We start from the raw sequence: 15,673 nt of genomic DNA, 5'->3' as shown, positions 1-15,673 counted from the left end.
CCACCAATCCACCTATTGATCTGAGATATAAGAGCGTGGCATCATCTGACAGGTGACAAGCCAGCGGCTGTTGGCTGTAAACCAGGGGTGTCAAACTGCATTCCTCAAGGGCTGCAAAAAGGTCATGTTTTCAGGATTTCCTTGTATTGCACAGGTGATCATTTAATCACCTGCACAGAATGATTCCAGCACCTTGTGCAATGAGAAGGAAATCTTGAAAACACGCATGGTTTGAGGCCCTCGAGGAATGCAGTTTGACACCCCTGCTGTAAACTGTAGCTGTCAACATGCCGTATCAGCCACGATCAGTGGCACCATTCGTGGCCATTTAGCCCCTTAGATGCAGCTGTCAACAGTGACTACAGCATCTCAATGGTTAACAGAGTGCTGGCTCCTCTTTAACCCCATAGGCACTCTGAAATTGATAGTGTAGTCCTGATGTTTGCCATGGCAATTCGCGGCCAAATAATGGCATTAGAGTCTGCCGGCTACAGTGGCCTGTTCAGAAGTTGGTGACATGTATTTGGTAAAAAATTTTTTATATATATATATATATATATATATATATATATTCCTGCCACTTTGCATGAATTCTCGAAAAGCACCTGAATAGTTAAAAAAACTACCTGACATCAATTTGGGATATGGTATGATATGTGACTGGTGAGGTTTTTAATATGGTATAATTTTGGGGGTTTTCCAACATGTAGGATCCCAAAGTCACTTCAAAACTAAATTGGTCGCTAAAAAAAATTATTTCTTATTTTCACGGCTCTGCGTTGTAAACTTCTATGAAGCACTTGGGGGTTCTAAGTGCTCACAACACATCTAGATAAGTTCCTTGGGGGGCCTAGTTTCCAAAATGGGGTCACTTGTGGGGGGTTTCTACTGTTTAGGCACATCAGGGGCTCTGCAAATGGAATGTGACGCCCGCAGACCACTCCATCAAAGCCTGCATTTCAAAACGTCACTACCTCCCTTCCGAGCCCCGACTTGTGCCCAAACAGTGGTTTACCCCCACATATGGGGTATCGGTGTACTCAGGACAAACTGGGCAACAACTATTTGGGTCCAATTTCTCCTGTTACCCTTGTGAAAATAAAAAATTGCTTGCTAAAACATCATTTTTGAGGAAAGAAAAATGATTTTTTATTTTCACGGCTCTGCGTTGTAAATTTCTGTGAAGCACTTGGGGGTTCTAAGTGCTCACCACATATCTAGATAAGTTCTTTGGGGGGTCTAGTTTCCAAAATGGGATCACTTGTGGGGGGTTTCTACTGTTTAGGCACATCAGGGGCTCTGCAAATGTAACATGATGCCCGCAGACCATTCCATCAAAGTCTGCATTCCAAAACGTCACTACTTCCCTTCCGAGCCCCGGCATGTGCCTAAACAGTGGTTTTCCCCCCCATATGGGGTATCAGCGTACTCAGGAGAAACTGGACAACAACTTTTGCGGTCCAATTTCTCCTGTTACCCTTGGGAAAATAAAAAATTGTGGGCTAAAAAATCATTTTTGAGAAAAGAAAAATTATTTTTTATTTTCATGGCTCTGCGTTCTAAACTTCTGTGAAGCACTTGGGGGTTCAAAGTGCTCACCACACATCTAGATTAGTTCCTTGGGAGGTCTAGTTTCCAAAATGGGGTCACTTGTAGGGGAGCTCCAACGTTTAGGCACACAGGGGCTCTCCAAACGCGACATGGTGTCCGCTAACGATTGGAGCTAATTTTCCATTCAAAAAGTCAAATGGCGCGCCTTCCCTTCCAAGCCTTACCGTGTACCCAAACAGTGGTTTACCCCCACATATGAGGTATCGGCGTACTCAGGAGAAATTGCCCAACAAATTTTAGGATCCATTTTATCCTGTTGCCCATGTGAAAATGAAAAAATTGAGGCTAAAATAATTTTTTTGTGAAAAAAAAAAAAAAGTACTTTTTCATTTTTACGGATCAATTTATGAAGCACTTGGGGGTTTAAAGTGCTCACTATGCTTCTAGATAAGTTCCTTGGGGGGTCTAGTTTCCAAAATGGGGTCACTTGTGGGGGAGCTCCAATGTTTAGGCACACAGGGGCTCTCCAAACGCGACATGGTGTCCGCTAAAGATTGGAGCCAATTTTTCATTCAAAAAGTCAAATGGCGCTCCTTCCCTTCCGAGCCCTGCCCTGCGCCCAAACAGTGGTTTACCCCCACATATGAGGTATCAGCGTACTCAGGACGAATTGGACAACAACGTTCGTGGTCCAGTTTCTCCTTTTACCCTTGGGAAAATTAAAAAATTGTTGCTAAAAGATCATTTTTTGTGACTAAAAAGTTAAATGTTAATTTTTTCCTTCCATGTTGCTTCTGCTGCTGTGAAGCACCTTAAGGGTTAATAAACTTCTTGAATGTGGTTTTGAGCACCTTGAGGGGTGCAGTTTTTAGAATGGTGTCACTTTTGGGTATTTTCAGCGATATAGAACCCTCAAACTGACTTCAAATGTGAGGTGGTCCCTAAAAAAAAAAACAAATGGTTTTGTAAATTTTGTTGTAAAAATGAGAAATCACTGGTCAAATTTTAACCCTTATAACTTCCTAGCAAAAAAAAATTTAGTTTCCAAAATTGTGCTGATGTAAAGTAGACATGTGGGAAATGTTATTTATTAACTATTTTGTGTCACATAACTCTCTGGTTTAACAGAATAAAAATTAAAAAATGTGAAAATTGCGACATTTTCGCCAAATTTCCGTTTTTTTCACAAATAAACTCAGAAATTATCAACCTAAATTTACCACTAACATGAAGCCCAATATGTCGCGAAAAATAGTCTCAGAACCGCTAGGATCCGTTGAAGCGTTCCTGAGTTATTACCTCATAAAGGGACACTGGTCAGAATTGCAAAAAAAAAACGCCAGGTCATTAAGGTCAAAATAGGCTGGGTCATGAAGGGGTTAAAGCTCTTTTTAGGGCACATGAACATGAGAATGTTTGATCACTTGTACTATGTACTGCAATAGTATTGCCATAGATAAGAAAATGAACAATCTACTATGGAGCCTAGTCTTCAGTAGGCATCTGATTGCGATGGCAACTCATCAGCACCTTGTGATCACTTTGCATGGAGGAGGGCAGGTTGTGGATGGTCGCTGGTGACGTGGCTACACAGTGATCGGAGCTTACAGGCACTTCATATAACACATGGGCTGCTCTATACGCCATCACCCAACATACAGGTCAGTCCTATGTCAAGAAGACTCTGTTGGCACCTGAGGATGCTCGGAGAACACCTTATCTGAGCACGTTCACTCACCACTAAAGATAAACTGTACAACCAGCAATCTTCTAATTTTTTTTTTTTTCTATATCATTTTGTCTCCCCCCCCCCCCCCCCCCAAAATGCATAAATGTAAGAAAAAATGCCCGTCTATGTCCTTTAAGATTTCTTGTACCTGTCCAGTCCTTTCATTCTTCTATGATTTGTTGGTAGACACTCCCTGTTGTGACTCCGCTCGTTGTTTGCACTCTTAGGTGCTTTCACTGATCTAGCCGGTATTCAGCTTTTCTTGTAACTATTCCTGAGCAGTTTGTTTGAGAACGATAAGCTTAGGAAACGCGCAATGTAGAAATGGATGAAATAATATATGTAGGTCAGAACCATGGCAACATTGAGATGTGCAAGACGTCGTATTCGTGCACGCATATATTAGACACATCCTGTCTAATTACATGGAGCGTATTTCACATGCCTGCTGGCAATATGTCATTTTGGACATTTTTGGTGAACGGTCTGGTTTATAATGAATACTATTTGCTGTCTAACTAGTGGCGTCTAGTATTTTGGAAATATTTGATTACTTTTGTTGTGGTTTTCTGACCATAAATGGAATCAGCGGGATACATGTCTGTGTAAACAGAAGATTTAAGGGGTTTATCACTCCAAGGGCAACCCATTCTAGATCAAAATGTTTGATCCCCATAAAATAATGACTTATACTCTCTTCCCATACCGGCAGTCACTCAAAGTAGTGGACAACTTCTTTAAAGTTTTTTGAGGGAGGCATAATGGAGGTGGTTGTTAAAGTAAAGTTGGACTGTAGTGTATATTATTAAAAAAAAAAATATATATATATATATATTTTTTAACCTTAGTTGTCCACTAAATTGAGTTTGTGGGGTGTTGTGTGTGTGTGTGTGTGTGTGTGTGTGTGTGTGTGTTTTTTTTTTTTTTTTTTTTTTTTTTTTCGCTCAAATGCATGGGATTGGAGCTAAAAATTATTTTTGCAATTGGGTTTCATTAATACATTTTTCCTCAATATTGCTGGCTTTAGAAATGTTTAATGGGGTTGACCACATTGTCTTTATTTTAAGAAAGGATCTGGCACTCTGAGGTAGCTATGATAAGAAACTATTTTGATTCCGTGGTCCAATAAACTGTGTTATGAGACTGCAATGTTTTGGTCGTTATGGACCTTTTATCAAATAAATACACATGTATGGCCATGGAGCTTTACCATAAAGGCACAAGAATGTGCTGGAGGAAGCATTACTATATAGTGTAGCTTGGAGAGTCTCCCAATAAGTTAAAATATAACTTTTAATCAGAATATTAAAAATTGGACAAACATGACATCTAGAAAACATGAATAAACTGCTCATGCCAAACAGTGCTCGAGAATAAAAAAAATTAGCTTGATCTCACCAAATATAAACGGACAGATATCCACAATCATTCATAGGAATCCAAAGGAGGTCCAAACAGCAGGGTGAGGTAGGGGGTATGGGGTGAGTTCCCTAAACCCCTGTCGTGCCCCTGTAGTAGGACAGGCCCCAAGTGAGCCCTGCTATGAACACCCACCAACAAGAGATTAAGGTAATTCGCCTCCCTACGCATTTCCTCCCCAGTCCTGGGGATTCATCAGGGTAGTTCTAAGCAGCCAATAGGCCGTAAGGTATTACATCTTAAATAAAGTGTCTGTCAATACTGTATAACAGCAGTGGCTGGATATCCCTGAAGAAATATAGTTGTGTCACTGCCCATCGTGAGTCCTCTGTATTCCACGTTTAGAGTCCCCTTAAGTCCATTCCCGGGGATATGCTCCGCCCCCGGCGTGTGACGTCCTAAATAATTACAGACCCCCATATATATATATATTACGGTAAATCGCAGATGAGATGTCACCCATTGAATGGCATTGGTCCGAGTGCAATCCAATTTTTTATCGGATTGCATTCATCCGTTTTTTTAAATGTTCTCAGCTGAAATCGGACTGAGAAATTGCAGCATGCTGCGATTTGCTGCGTATCTCGGATGAGACTCGGCAATGCAAGTCAATGGGTGCGAGGGGAAAAAAAATCGCATGGCATACGGACCATCCGTATGCCTTTTTTTTTTTTTTTTTTTAAAGATACCTTACCGTTCTGTGGCATAGAACACTGTAAAGAATTGTGGAAAAATAGTTGCAGAGAAAAAAAACATTGCATATGCATGTCATACAGATGCTATGTGAGAGAAATTGCATTCTACTCTCATAACTCTTCCGTTTTTTCGGTCCAGATTACGGGCCTTTTTTGTTTTGTTTTTTTCTCACAAATGAGTATGAGCCCTAACAGTTCGAACACCATATCACCAGCAGCTTCTGTTTGGGCGAAAATATTATTATTATTTTATTTTATTTTTTTAAGCCGCCACAACAGCAACGTAGACTCTTTTGGCAGTGCCTTGCTCTTATCTAAGCTATTAAAGAGTTGTTAATCCAATACTCTTTTTGGTATATTTTCGTATAGTTTGTAAGCTTGCGAGCAGGGCCCTCACTCCTATTGGTATCTATTTTGAACTGTGATTTTTGTTATGCTGTATGTCTATTGTCTGTACAAATCCCCTCTCTCTAATTTGTAAAGCGTTTCGGAATATGTTGGCGCTATATAAATAATTAATATTTTATATTATATTTTTATTTATTTTCCATTTCACATAAATTTTTATAAAAAATGAACAGTAATACCACTTACAAGGGACAAATGCCGTTACACAATGACCACCACATGGTGACTGAATAATACTACATACAAGGAACAAATACCGTTATACCATGGCCAGATCACATATTACCACCACAGTGACTGAATACTAAAGTACTGATCATTAATAAAAATCACAGTACTAATATTACCATAAGATCCATTATATGCAGAAGCTCTGTACATGGTATACAGTGTATAATGTAAGTGTACAGTTATTACAGGGACTCCCCTGTGACCTACACAGTAGCTTTGTGTATGCTGTACAGGTAATACAGTGATCACCAATGATATTATACACAGCTCTGTACATAGTATACACCGTATAGTGTCAGTGTACAGGTAACACACTGACTCACCAGTGACTTTATATACAGGAGCTCTGCATATAGTATACAAGCAAAACATGGATCACCAGTGATATTTATACACAGGAGCTCTGTATATGGTGTCGGTGTACAGGTAATATAGTGATCACCAGTGACCTTATACACAGGAGCTCTGTATACAGTGTCAGTGTGTAATACAGTGTCCCGCGAGACCGCTAAGTCATCTGGGTAAATTCGCAATGCATCAATGGGAACAGAAGCTGCCGGCAGCATGGCGCACATCAGGACCGCTTCGGTGGATGCCGGAAGGTGAGTATATAACTTTTTTTTTTTTTTTTTAACAGGGCTATGGTGCCCACACTGCTATATAATACGTGGCTGGCTGTGCTATATACTACGTGGCTGTGCTAAGCGCTACATACATACATATTCTAGAATACCCGATGCGTTAGAATCGGCCACCATCTAGTGTGTGTGTGTGTGTGTGTGTGTGTGTGTGTGTGTGTGTGTGTGTGTGTGTATATATATATATATATCTATCTCAGAGTACATATAAGTATAGAGATCAGGTTGATAGCAGCATGTACATCATTAGCTAGATCTGAATGCTTAAAGGGAACCTGTCACCCGCGTGATTCCGCGCGTGCGCAGATGGAGATCGCGGCGGCCATTTTCCTGAAGCCCCGGGCAGCAGAGCGCTCCATCTGCGCACGCGCGGCCACAGGAAAGATGGCCGCGCCCACCGGTAAACGGCTGAATAGGGCAGATCGCGCTGTTTTTCATCACCTGGGCAGTGGATTCGCCTTTTGGACATGCGCACACCACTACGCCACCAACGTAATGATGAGCAGGATTCTGGGGGAGAAACAGCGCTGTCACCACGCCCATAGGACCAGACCAGCGTGAGTGACAGCAGAAAACGGCGACTTTACAAAGGTATTTCAGCAGCATAGGTGGGTAATAAAGGCACACAAAGACACTAATGTAACGCCCAGCTCTGCCCCTATTTAACGCTATTTTTAGCTCATCTTCAAAAAACGGGGTGACAGGTTCCCTTTAAATATCTATAAGAAGGTGCATAGTGCTTTTATAATCAGTGTTGGGAGCAGGATAATGAGAGAGAGCATCAAATGCTCTACTTAGCTTCATGTGCTCATGGTTAAATTTTCTATAAACTCATCCTACCATATCCAAATCTGTTCTTGCCCATGGTCAGATGCTAGTGATCTCACGCATAACCCCAACACGTGTTTTGTGTTGGCCATCCTGGACCCCATGTGTCCTCCTATCCTGGTCCCATATTTTGGCTTTCAGTACGAAAAAGTTTCTCCTTAACTGTCCGCTGTCCATCCATTTGAGGCTCTGACACGCCGTCACATGTCGCAGACGTATGACACCACTACCGTGCACGCCGACGTCCGCTGCCGGCCTCTGGCTGACTGCTGTTAACTGACAGCAATATAGTTGAACTGAATGTGCATCCAAAGTCATACATTCAGTTACTGAACCGGACGAATCCAGCCCATGGGTGCAGGCCTCCTCCTTGCCTGTGGTCACCGGGCCCCACACACCAGTAAGGGCAGTAATGCCCTGATGGCGGCCTTGTGCACATGCTCACTGCTACTCTAATTGCAAAGGGCATTTTAGACTTGTGTACTTGTCATCGCTGAATGCTTGATTGCAGTAGTTTCTGTAGATCATAAATATATTCTCTGTCCTGTAGGTAGGTGATGAAGGTGGTTTATGTGTAAAATCACTTTAACAGGGCTGTTAAATAATCTTAATTCGTAAAATTGCAATGTTCTTGTTAAAACATGCAGCTTGCTTTATTAACTACTTCTGGGCCATCCGTAAATGATAAATGTCCAGGCTGTCCGCATTCTATTGTGCAGTAAGGTTCTAAAACGTCACTGTACATTGTGGGAACATGGATCCAGCTGTTAGATACAGCCAGACTTCACGTGGAGAAGGCAGAGACTATTATTTTCTGCTATGCAGCTAGGTGGCTGAATATTCCAGCCTCAAGGTATATACCAGTTACAAGGAAAATCATATTTAAAAAAAAAACTGTTGTTGAAATGCCCTTCAACACACCTCAAATGTTTTTCTGATCCTATGAGGAGCACAATGTGTGAGATGAATGAAAAATAGCTGGGTGGAACAAAAAAAATTCACAGAAGCCGTATAACGTTAGTCACATCAATAAGTAAAACTCACTCGTTAAAGGGAATCTGTCAGTAGGATCAAGCCTCCTAAGCGGTCTATATGGTTAATATGTAAATAAGCTGTTAAGATCTATGGTTATTTAAAATGAAAGGGGGTAATATTTGTCTGAGATGTGGAGATCAGACTGTCAGTCATTACATGTCTCACACTGGTCACTCCTATTTTCATGTAGAATAGAGCTGGAGTGACGGAGGCTTCAGAATTGCTTCATTTACATATCAGTTCAAATGCTGATTTCCCAGTAATGGAGGAACAGACTAGTTGTGTAAAGGTATTGCTGGGTTTGTGTTTGAATGAAGCTACATGTCCATATAAATTATTTTGGGGTGTGAAATCCTGCTGACAGATTCCTTTGAAGAAAAGATTGGACTGTCATTCTTTGATTGGGAGCCAGAAGGTTTTTTCCGCACTGAAGACTTGCGTCTTATTGACTAGACTTGCATGATAGTCTGATCGTTGGGGAGCTGTTCACTGAGACTTGTTCCCGGAAGTATTGGTGGGGGTTTTAAGTTTTCATTTATGTTTCCAAGTCAGAACATTGCAGTGTAACCAATAAAGCCAAGTTTCCTGTGAATCTGTAATAATTATTATTACAATTTATTTTTATTACATATGTCTTCTGCAGTTCTTGTCTTTTGTCAAACTTGTGTAAAATACTTCTTACAAAGTTGCAAGTAACCAACTTCTTGTTTCACAGAAATTACAGATGAAAATGGCAAATTTCAGAGACTGATAAAGGCTGGGGACGAGGATAATGCCCTCGTTCTTAAACTCAAGAAAAAGAAGAAGAAGAAACATAGGGATGACTTAAGGGGCCGGAGGTTGAAAATGTACAACAAAGAGGTACAGACTCTTTGTGCTGGTCTTACACGCATCAGCCAGGAAGGCCAAGAAGCCATGGATCAATCTGAAGTGGAAGTAAGCAAAGAGTCTTCTAGATATTTAAAGGATGAGCAGTTGTGCCGCTCCGACCTGGGTACCGAGGAATACCGAGTTCCCCAGGAGGTCCAGATGCCTTTTGCATCTCACCATGAGCACTGCATTCGTACCAGTACGTTAAATTCAGGATCTCGGTTCAGCAGGTTGATGCACGAGGAAATTCAGTCAAATGGCGGTGCCCCAGTTCTACATGCCTACATGGATGAACTTTCCTTCTTGTCTCCTGTGGAGATGGAGAAATTTGCGGAGGAGTTCCTGGAGCGAACATTTTCAGAAAATGATAAGAGTGCAGCTTACTATGCCCTGGCCGTAGTACATGGTGCAGCTGCTTTCTTGCCAGATTTTCTGGACTATTTTGCATTCAATTTCCCAAACACTCCAGTGAAAATGGAAATCATAGGCAAGAAGGATATAGAGACAACAACAATTGCAAATTTCCATGCACAGGTTTGAAAACAATTTAACTTTGCTTATGGTGTGTGTTGTGTTTTGGTTTTTTTTGTGTTGAGATATTGTTAGATCATAGCTAAATCCTTTAAGTTTGAGTATATATACTGCTCCTCATCCATACTATAACGAAATCCTTATTCAGCTCTTACGCACAAAACAGCTTTTACCTGCATACTTTCTGTGATAGGAATATTTAGTGGCAAGATATAGGTGCTGATGTTGCCATCAAATATTTTAATTGATAAAAAGCAACCAAGTTTTTCTAATAGTCTGCAGTCCCTTTCAGATTTTTATTTTTTTTTCTTCAAATGTGTCAGCAGGATTGTGCACAGTAACCTACAGACAGTGTCAGGTCTGCGCCGTTATACTGATTAAAATGAGTCTTCATGTGGTGCTCTGATTAAGGTATTCATAATGCAGACTGCTGAGAGGTCCGAATCAGAGCACCACATAAAGACCCCACCCTGCAGCACGGGCATATCATTAACACAAAACTGAAAATAATCTGAAAATAAAGAACCACCAGATGGATTTCATCAGTGAAGGTATCATTTTAATTAGTGTAAGGGTAAGTTCACACGGGGCGTTTAAAAAAAAAAAAAAAACCTCAGGTTTAGGTGCGGTTTTCCTTTTTTTTTCCAACTCATTCAAGTCAATGGGTGCAAAAAGGCTGAAAAAACGCTAAGTGACAAGCCCTATGTCCAAAAAACGCAGCAAAGCACAAAATATGATCACACAAAAAGCCAATGTGTGTGCATGAGATTTCTGAAATCTCATAGGCTTTGCTGGTACTGTAAAAAGCAGCTGAAAATTGGCATAAAAAATGCAGCAAAAAAACGCCCTGTGTGAACTTACCCTTAAAGGGAACCTGTCACTCTCCCCAAAATCAACGATCTGAACTAAGCCCACCAGCATCAGGGGCTTATCTACAGCATTCTGTAATGCTGTAGATAAGCCCCCCCGATGTATCCTGAAAGATAAGAGAGGTTAAAAAGGTTAGATTATACGCGGGCGGTCCGGTCCGGCGCCTCCTGTCTTCATAGGATGACGTCCTCTTCTTGTCTTAATGCTCCGGCGCAGGCGTACTTTGTCTGCCCTGTTGAGGGCACTGCAGTACTTTGCTCTGCCCTTAACAGGGCAGATAAAGTACGACTGCGCCAGAGCCGCAGCGTGAAGACAAGAAGAAGACCCCATCGTAAGAAGATGGGAGGCTCCGGACCGGACGCCCATCGGACCGGACCGCAGCGGGACCGCCCCTGGGTGAGTATAATCTAACCTCTTTTTCTCATCTTTCAGGATACATCGGGGGTTTATCTACAGAATGCTGTAGATAAGCCCCTGATGCCGGTGGGCTTAGCTCATCATCGATTTTGGGGGTGACAGGTTCCCTTTTAAGGCGCCAACCTGACACTGTAGGTTACTGAGCACAATCCTGCTGACAGGTTCCTTTTAAGACATTTAGCCACCTCTACAGTAGTATGGTGTAAATAATTTTCCTATCCCTGCCATGGGAAAAACGCATGCGTAAATGGCATGCGGTTTCCCGCTAAACACAAGCGTTTTCCAAGCGATCTGTAGCATCGCTTGGAAAACTGATTGACAGGTTGGTCACGCTTGTCAAACTGTGTAGACTGTGGTTGGTTGGCAGTCATTGCAGCACAGGGGGGGTGTAATTGGTATAAGTGACAGGATATGTACATAGATCCATCTCCATCGCCAGAGCTGCTGCACCTCTGACCTTCTGTCTCTTCCCCACTATCCCATAGAATGTAAGTCCGCAAGGACAGGGTCATCTCCCCTTTGTACCAGTCTGTCACTGTAAACTTGTTTACTGTAAATGATATTTATAACCCTGTATGTAACCCCTTTCTCATGTACAGCACCATGGAATTAATGGTGCTATATAAATAAATAAATAATAATAGATGAATTTGCCAACCAACCCCAGTGTACAGGATTAAATTGAAAACCGGAAATATATTTACAACCCAGTTGAGGGCTTGATTTTTGTGGGATGAGTTGTACTGTTGAATGACTCCATATAATTTATCATGTAATATACTAAAAATCAAGAGAAAAAATTCCCAAGTGCTAGGAAATTGGGGAGGGGAAAAAAATAACGCAATTTTGCAATTGTTTTTCATTTCTTGTCTTCAGTGTTTAATTACAAGGTAAACATGACGTTAAATTGTTAAAAGAACAATTTCACTTGTCACCAAAATGGACGAATTAGAACTAATGTTGTTGGAACATACCGTATATACTCGAGTATAAGCCGACCCCTCTAATTTTGCCACAAAAAACTGGGAAAACTTATTGACTCGAGTATAAGCCTAGGGTGGAAAATGCAGCAGCTACCGGTGAATTTCAAAATTAAAAATAGATGCTCCATACTGTTCATTATGGCCCCATAGATGCTCCACATAAAGCTGTGCCACATATAATGCTCTGCACCGTTCATTATGGCCCCATAGATGCTCCACATAAAGCTGTGCCACATATAATGCTCTGCACTGTTCATTATGGCCCCATAGATGCTCCACATAAAGCTGTGCCATATATAATGCTCTGCACCGTTTAGTATAGCCCCATAGACGCTCCACATAAAGCTGCCCCATATATAATGCTCTGCACAGTTCATTATGGCCCCATAGATGCTCCATAGAAAGCTGTGCCATATACAATGCTCTGCACCTTTGATTATGGCCCCATAGATAGCTGTGCCATATAAAATGCTCTGCACCTTTGATTATGGCCCCATAGATAGCTGTGCCATATACAATGCCCTGCACCTTTGATTATGGCCCCATAGATAGCTGTGCCATATATAATGCCCTGCACCTTTGATTATGGCCCCATAGATATCTGTGCCATATACAATGCTCTGCACCTTTGATTATGGCCCCATAGATAGCTGTGCCATATATAATGCCCTGCACCATTGATTGTGACCCCATAGATGCTCCACATAAAGCTGTGCCATATATATAATGCTCTGCACCGTTGCCCCATAGATACTCCACATAAATCTGTGCAATATACAATGCTGCTGCAATAAAAAAAAAAAAAACACATACTCACCTCTTGCTTGCAGCTCCTCAGCGTCCCGTCGTCTCTCTGCACTGACTGTTCAGGCAGAGGGCGGCGCGCACACTGTATGCGTCATCGCGCCCTCTGACCTGAACAGTCAGAACAAGAGGACGCGAAGACAGAGCGGCGCTCGGCGTGTGGAACGCGGACAGGTGAATATGTAATACTTACCTGCTCCCGGCGTCCCGCTCCTTCCCCCGGACAGCTGGTCTCCGGGAGCCGCAGCCTCGTCCTCTGTCAGCGGTCACCGTTACCGCTGATTAGAGGAATGAATTTGCGGCTCCACCCCTATGGGAGTGGAGTCCATATTCATTTCTCTAATGAGCGGTACCATGTAACCGCTGAACAGGGGACGAGCTGCGGCACCGAAGCCCGTGGGACGGGCAGGGGGAGCGCCGGGACTAGGTTAGTATGCGACACGCTCTCTCCCCCTCACCCTCCGACCCCACCGCCGACCGTGACTCAAGTATAAGCCGAGTGGGGCACTTTCAGCCCAAAAATTTGGGCTGAAAATCTCGGCTTATACTCAAGTATATACGGTAATTATGACATGGTGGGGATATCTGAAACATGGCTGGATGAGAGCCATGACTGGGCTGTTAATTTGCAGGGCTATAGCCTTTTCAGAAATGACCGTACAGATAAGCGAGGGGGAGGGGTGTGTCTGTATGTAAAATCGACCTTAAAACCCATCCTGCGTGATAATATAGGTGAATCTAATGAAAATGTAGAGTCCCTGTGGGTGGAGATAAGGGGAGGGGGAAAAAATAATAAATTACTGATAGGGGTTTGTTATAAATCTCCAAAAATAATGGAAGCAATGGAGAATATCCTCGTAAAGCAAATAGATGAGTTGCGACTCAAGGAGAAGTCATTATTATGGGGAACTTCAACTACCCTGAAACAGATTGGGGAACAGAAACCTGCAGTTCCAGTAAAGGTAATCGGTTTTTGACAACTATGAGAGACAATTACCTTTCACAACTGGTTCAGGACCCAACAAGAAGGGGGGCACTGCTAGACCTAATAGTAACCAACAGGCCAGACCGCATATCAAATATAAGGGTTGGGGGTCACTTGGGGAATAGTGATCACAAAATAATAAGTTTTCATGTCTCCTTTAATAAGATGTGTAGTAGAGGGGTGACACGGACACTAAACTTCAGGAGGGCAAATTTCCAACGGATGAGAGAGGATCTTGGTGCAATTAACTGGGACGATATCCTGAGACATAAAAGTACACAAAGAAAATGGGAGACGTTTGTTAGCATCCTGGATAGGACCTGTGCCAAGTATATACCGTATGGGAATAAACATACTAGAAATAGGAGGAAACCAATATGGCTAAATAGAGCTGTAAGGGGCGCAGTAAGTGACAAAAAGAAAGCATTTAGAGAATTAAAGGAAGTAGGTAGTGAGGAGGCATTAAATAAATACAAAAAATTAAATAAATTCTGTAAAAAGCAAATCAAGGCAGCAAAGATTGAGACAGAGATACTCATTGCCAGAGTAAAAATAATCCCAAAATATTCTTTAACTACATAAATAGTAAGAAACTAAAAAATGAGTGTTGGCCCCCTTAAAATTAGTCTGGGTGAAATGGTGGATGAGGATGAGGAAAAAGCCAATATGCTAATAAATGACTTTTTTTCATCAGTATTTACAAAAGAAAATCCCATGGCAGCCAATATGACTAGTGATAAAAATTCCCAATTAAATGTTACCTGCTTAACCCAGCAGGAAGTACGGCGGCGTCTAAAAATCACAAAAATTGACAAATCTCCGGGCCCGGATGGGATACACCCCCGAGTACTGCAGGAATTAAGTACAGTTATTGATAGACCATTATTTTTAATCTTTAAAGAGTCCATAATAACAGGGTCTGTACCACAGGACTGGCGTATAGCAAATGTGGTGCCAATATTCAAAAAGGAGACAAAAACTGAACTCTGTAATTATAGGCCAGTAAGCTTAACTTCTACTGTGGGTAAAATCCTGGAGGGCATTCTAAGGGATGCTATACTGGAGTATCTGAAGAGGAATAACCTCATGACCCAGTATCAGCATGGGTTTACTAGGGACCATTCATGTCAGACTAATTTGATCAGCTTCTATGAAGAGGTAAGTTCCGGACTGGACCAAGGGAGCCCAGTGGATGTAGTGTATATGGACTTTTCAAAAGCTTTTGATACGGTGCCACACAAAAGGTTGTTGCATAAAATGAGAATAATGGGGATAGGGGAAAATATGTGTAAGTGGATTGATAGCTGGCTCAGGGATAGGAAACAAAGGGTGGTTATTAATGGAGCACACTCGGACTGGGTCGCGGTTAGCAGTGGGGTACCACAGGGGTCAGTATTGGGCCCTCTTCTTTTTAACATATTTATTAATGACCTTGTAGGGGGCATTCAGAGTAGAATTTCAATATTTGCAGACGACACTAAACTCTGCAGGGTAATCAATACAGAGGAGGACAATTTTATATTACAGGATGATTTATGTAAACTAGAAGCTTGGGCTGAGAAATGGCAAATGAGCTTTAATGGGGATAAATGTAAGGTCATGCACTTGGGTAGAAGTAATAAGATGTATAACTATGTGCTTAATTCTAAAACTCTGGGCAAAACCGTCAATGAATAAGA

The 15,673-nt window shown here is 41.9% G+C and overlaps 1 protein-coding gene across 1 annotated transcript in view; it reads left to right on the top strand.

The window, feature by feature from the left end:
* RSBN1 (round spermatid basic protein 1) overlaps positions 1-15,673 on the top strand; it is a 48,240-nt gene that overhangs the window by 20,126 nt on the left and 12,441 nt on the right. Inside the window, exon 2 of the mRNA XM_077294935.1 lies at positions 9,250-9,938. Within this exon, the coding sequence (XP_077151050.1) occupies positions 9,250-9,938 (689 nt within the window). The remainder of the gene's footprint in view (positions 1-9,249; positions 9,939-15,673) is intronic.

Source organism: Ranitomeya variabilis, chromosome 3 (assembly GCF_051348905.1).
Source record: "Ranitomeya variabilis isolate aRanVar5 chromosome 3, aRanVar5.hap1, whole genome shotgun sequence".
In the NCBI taxonomy this organism is placed as follows: domain Eukaryota; kingdom Metazoa; phylum Chordata; class Amphibia; order Anura; family Dendrobatidae; genus Ranitomeya; species Ranitomeya variabilis.
This window is presented reverse-complemented; position numbering and strand designations above follow the sequence as displayed.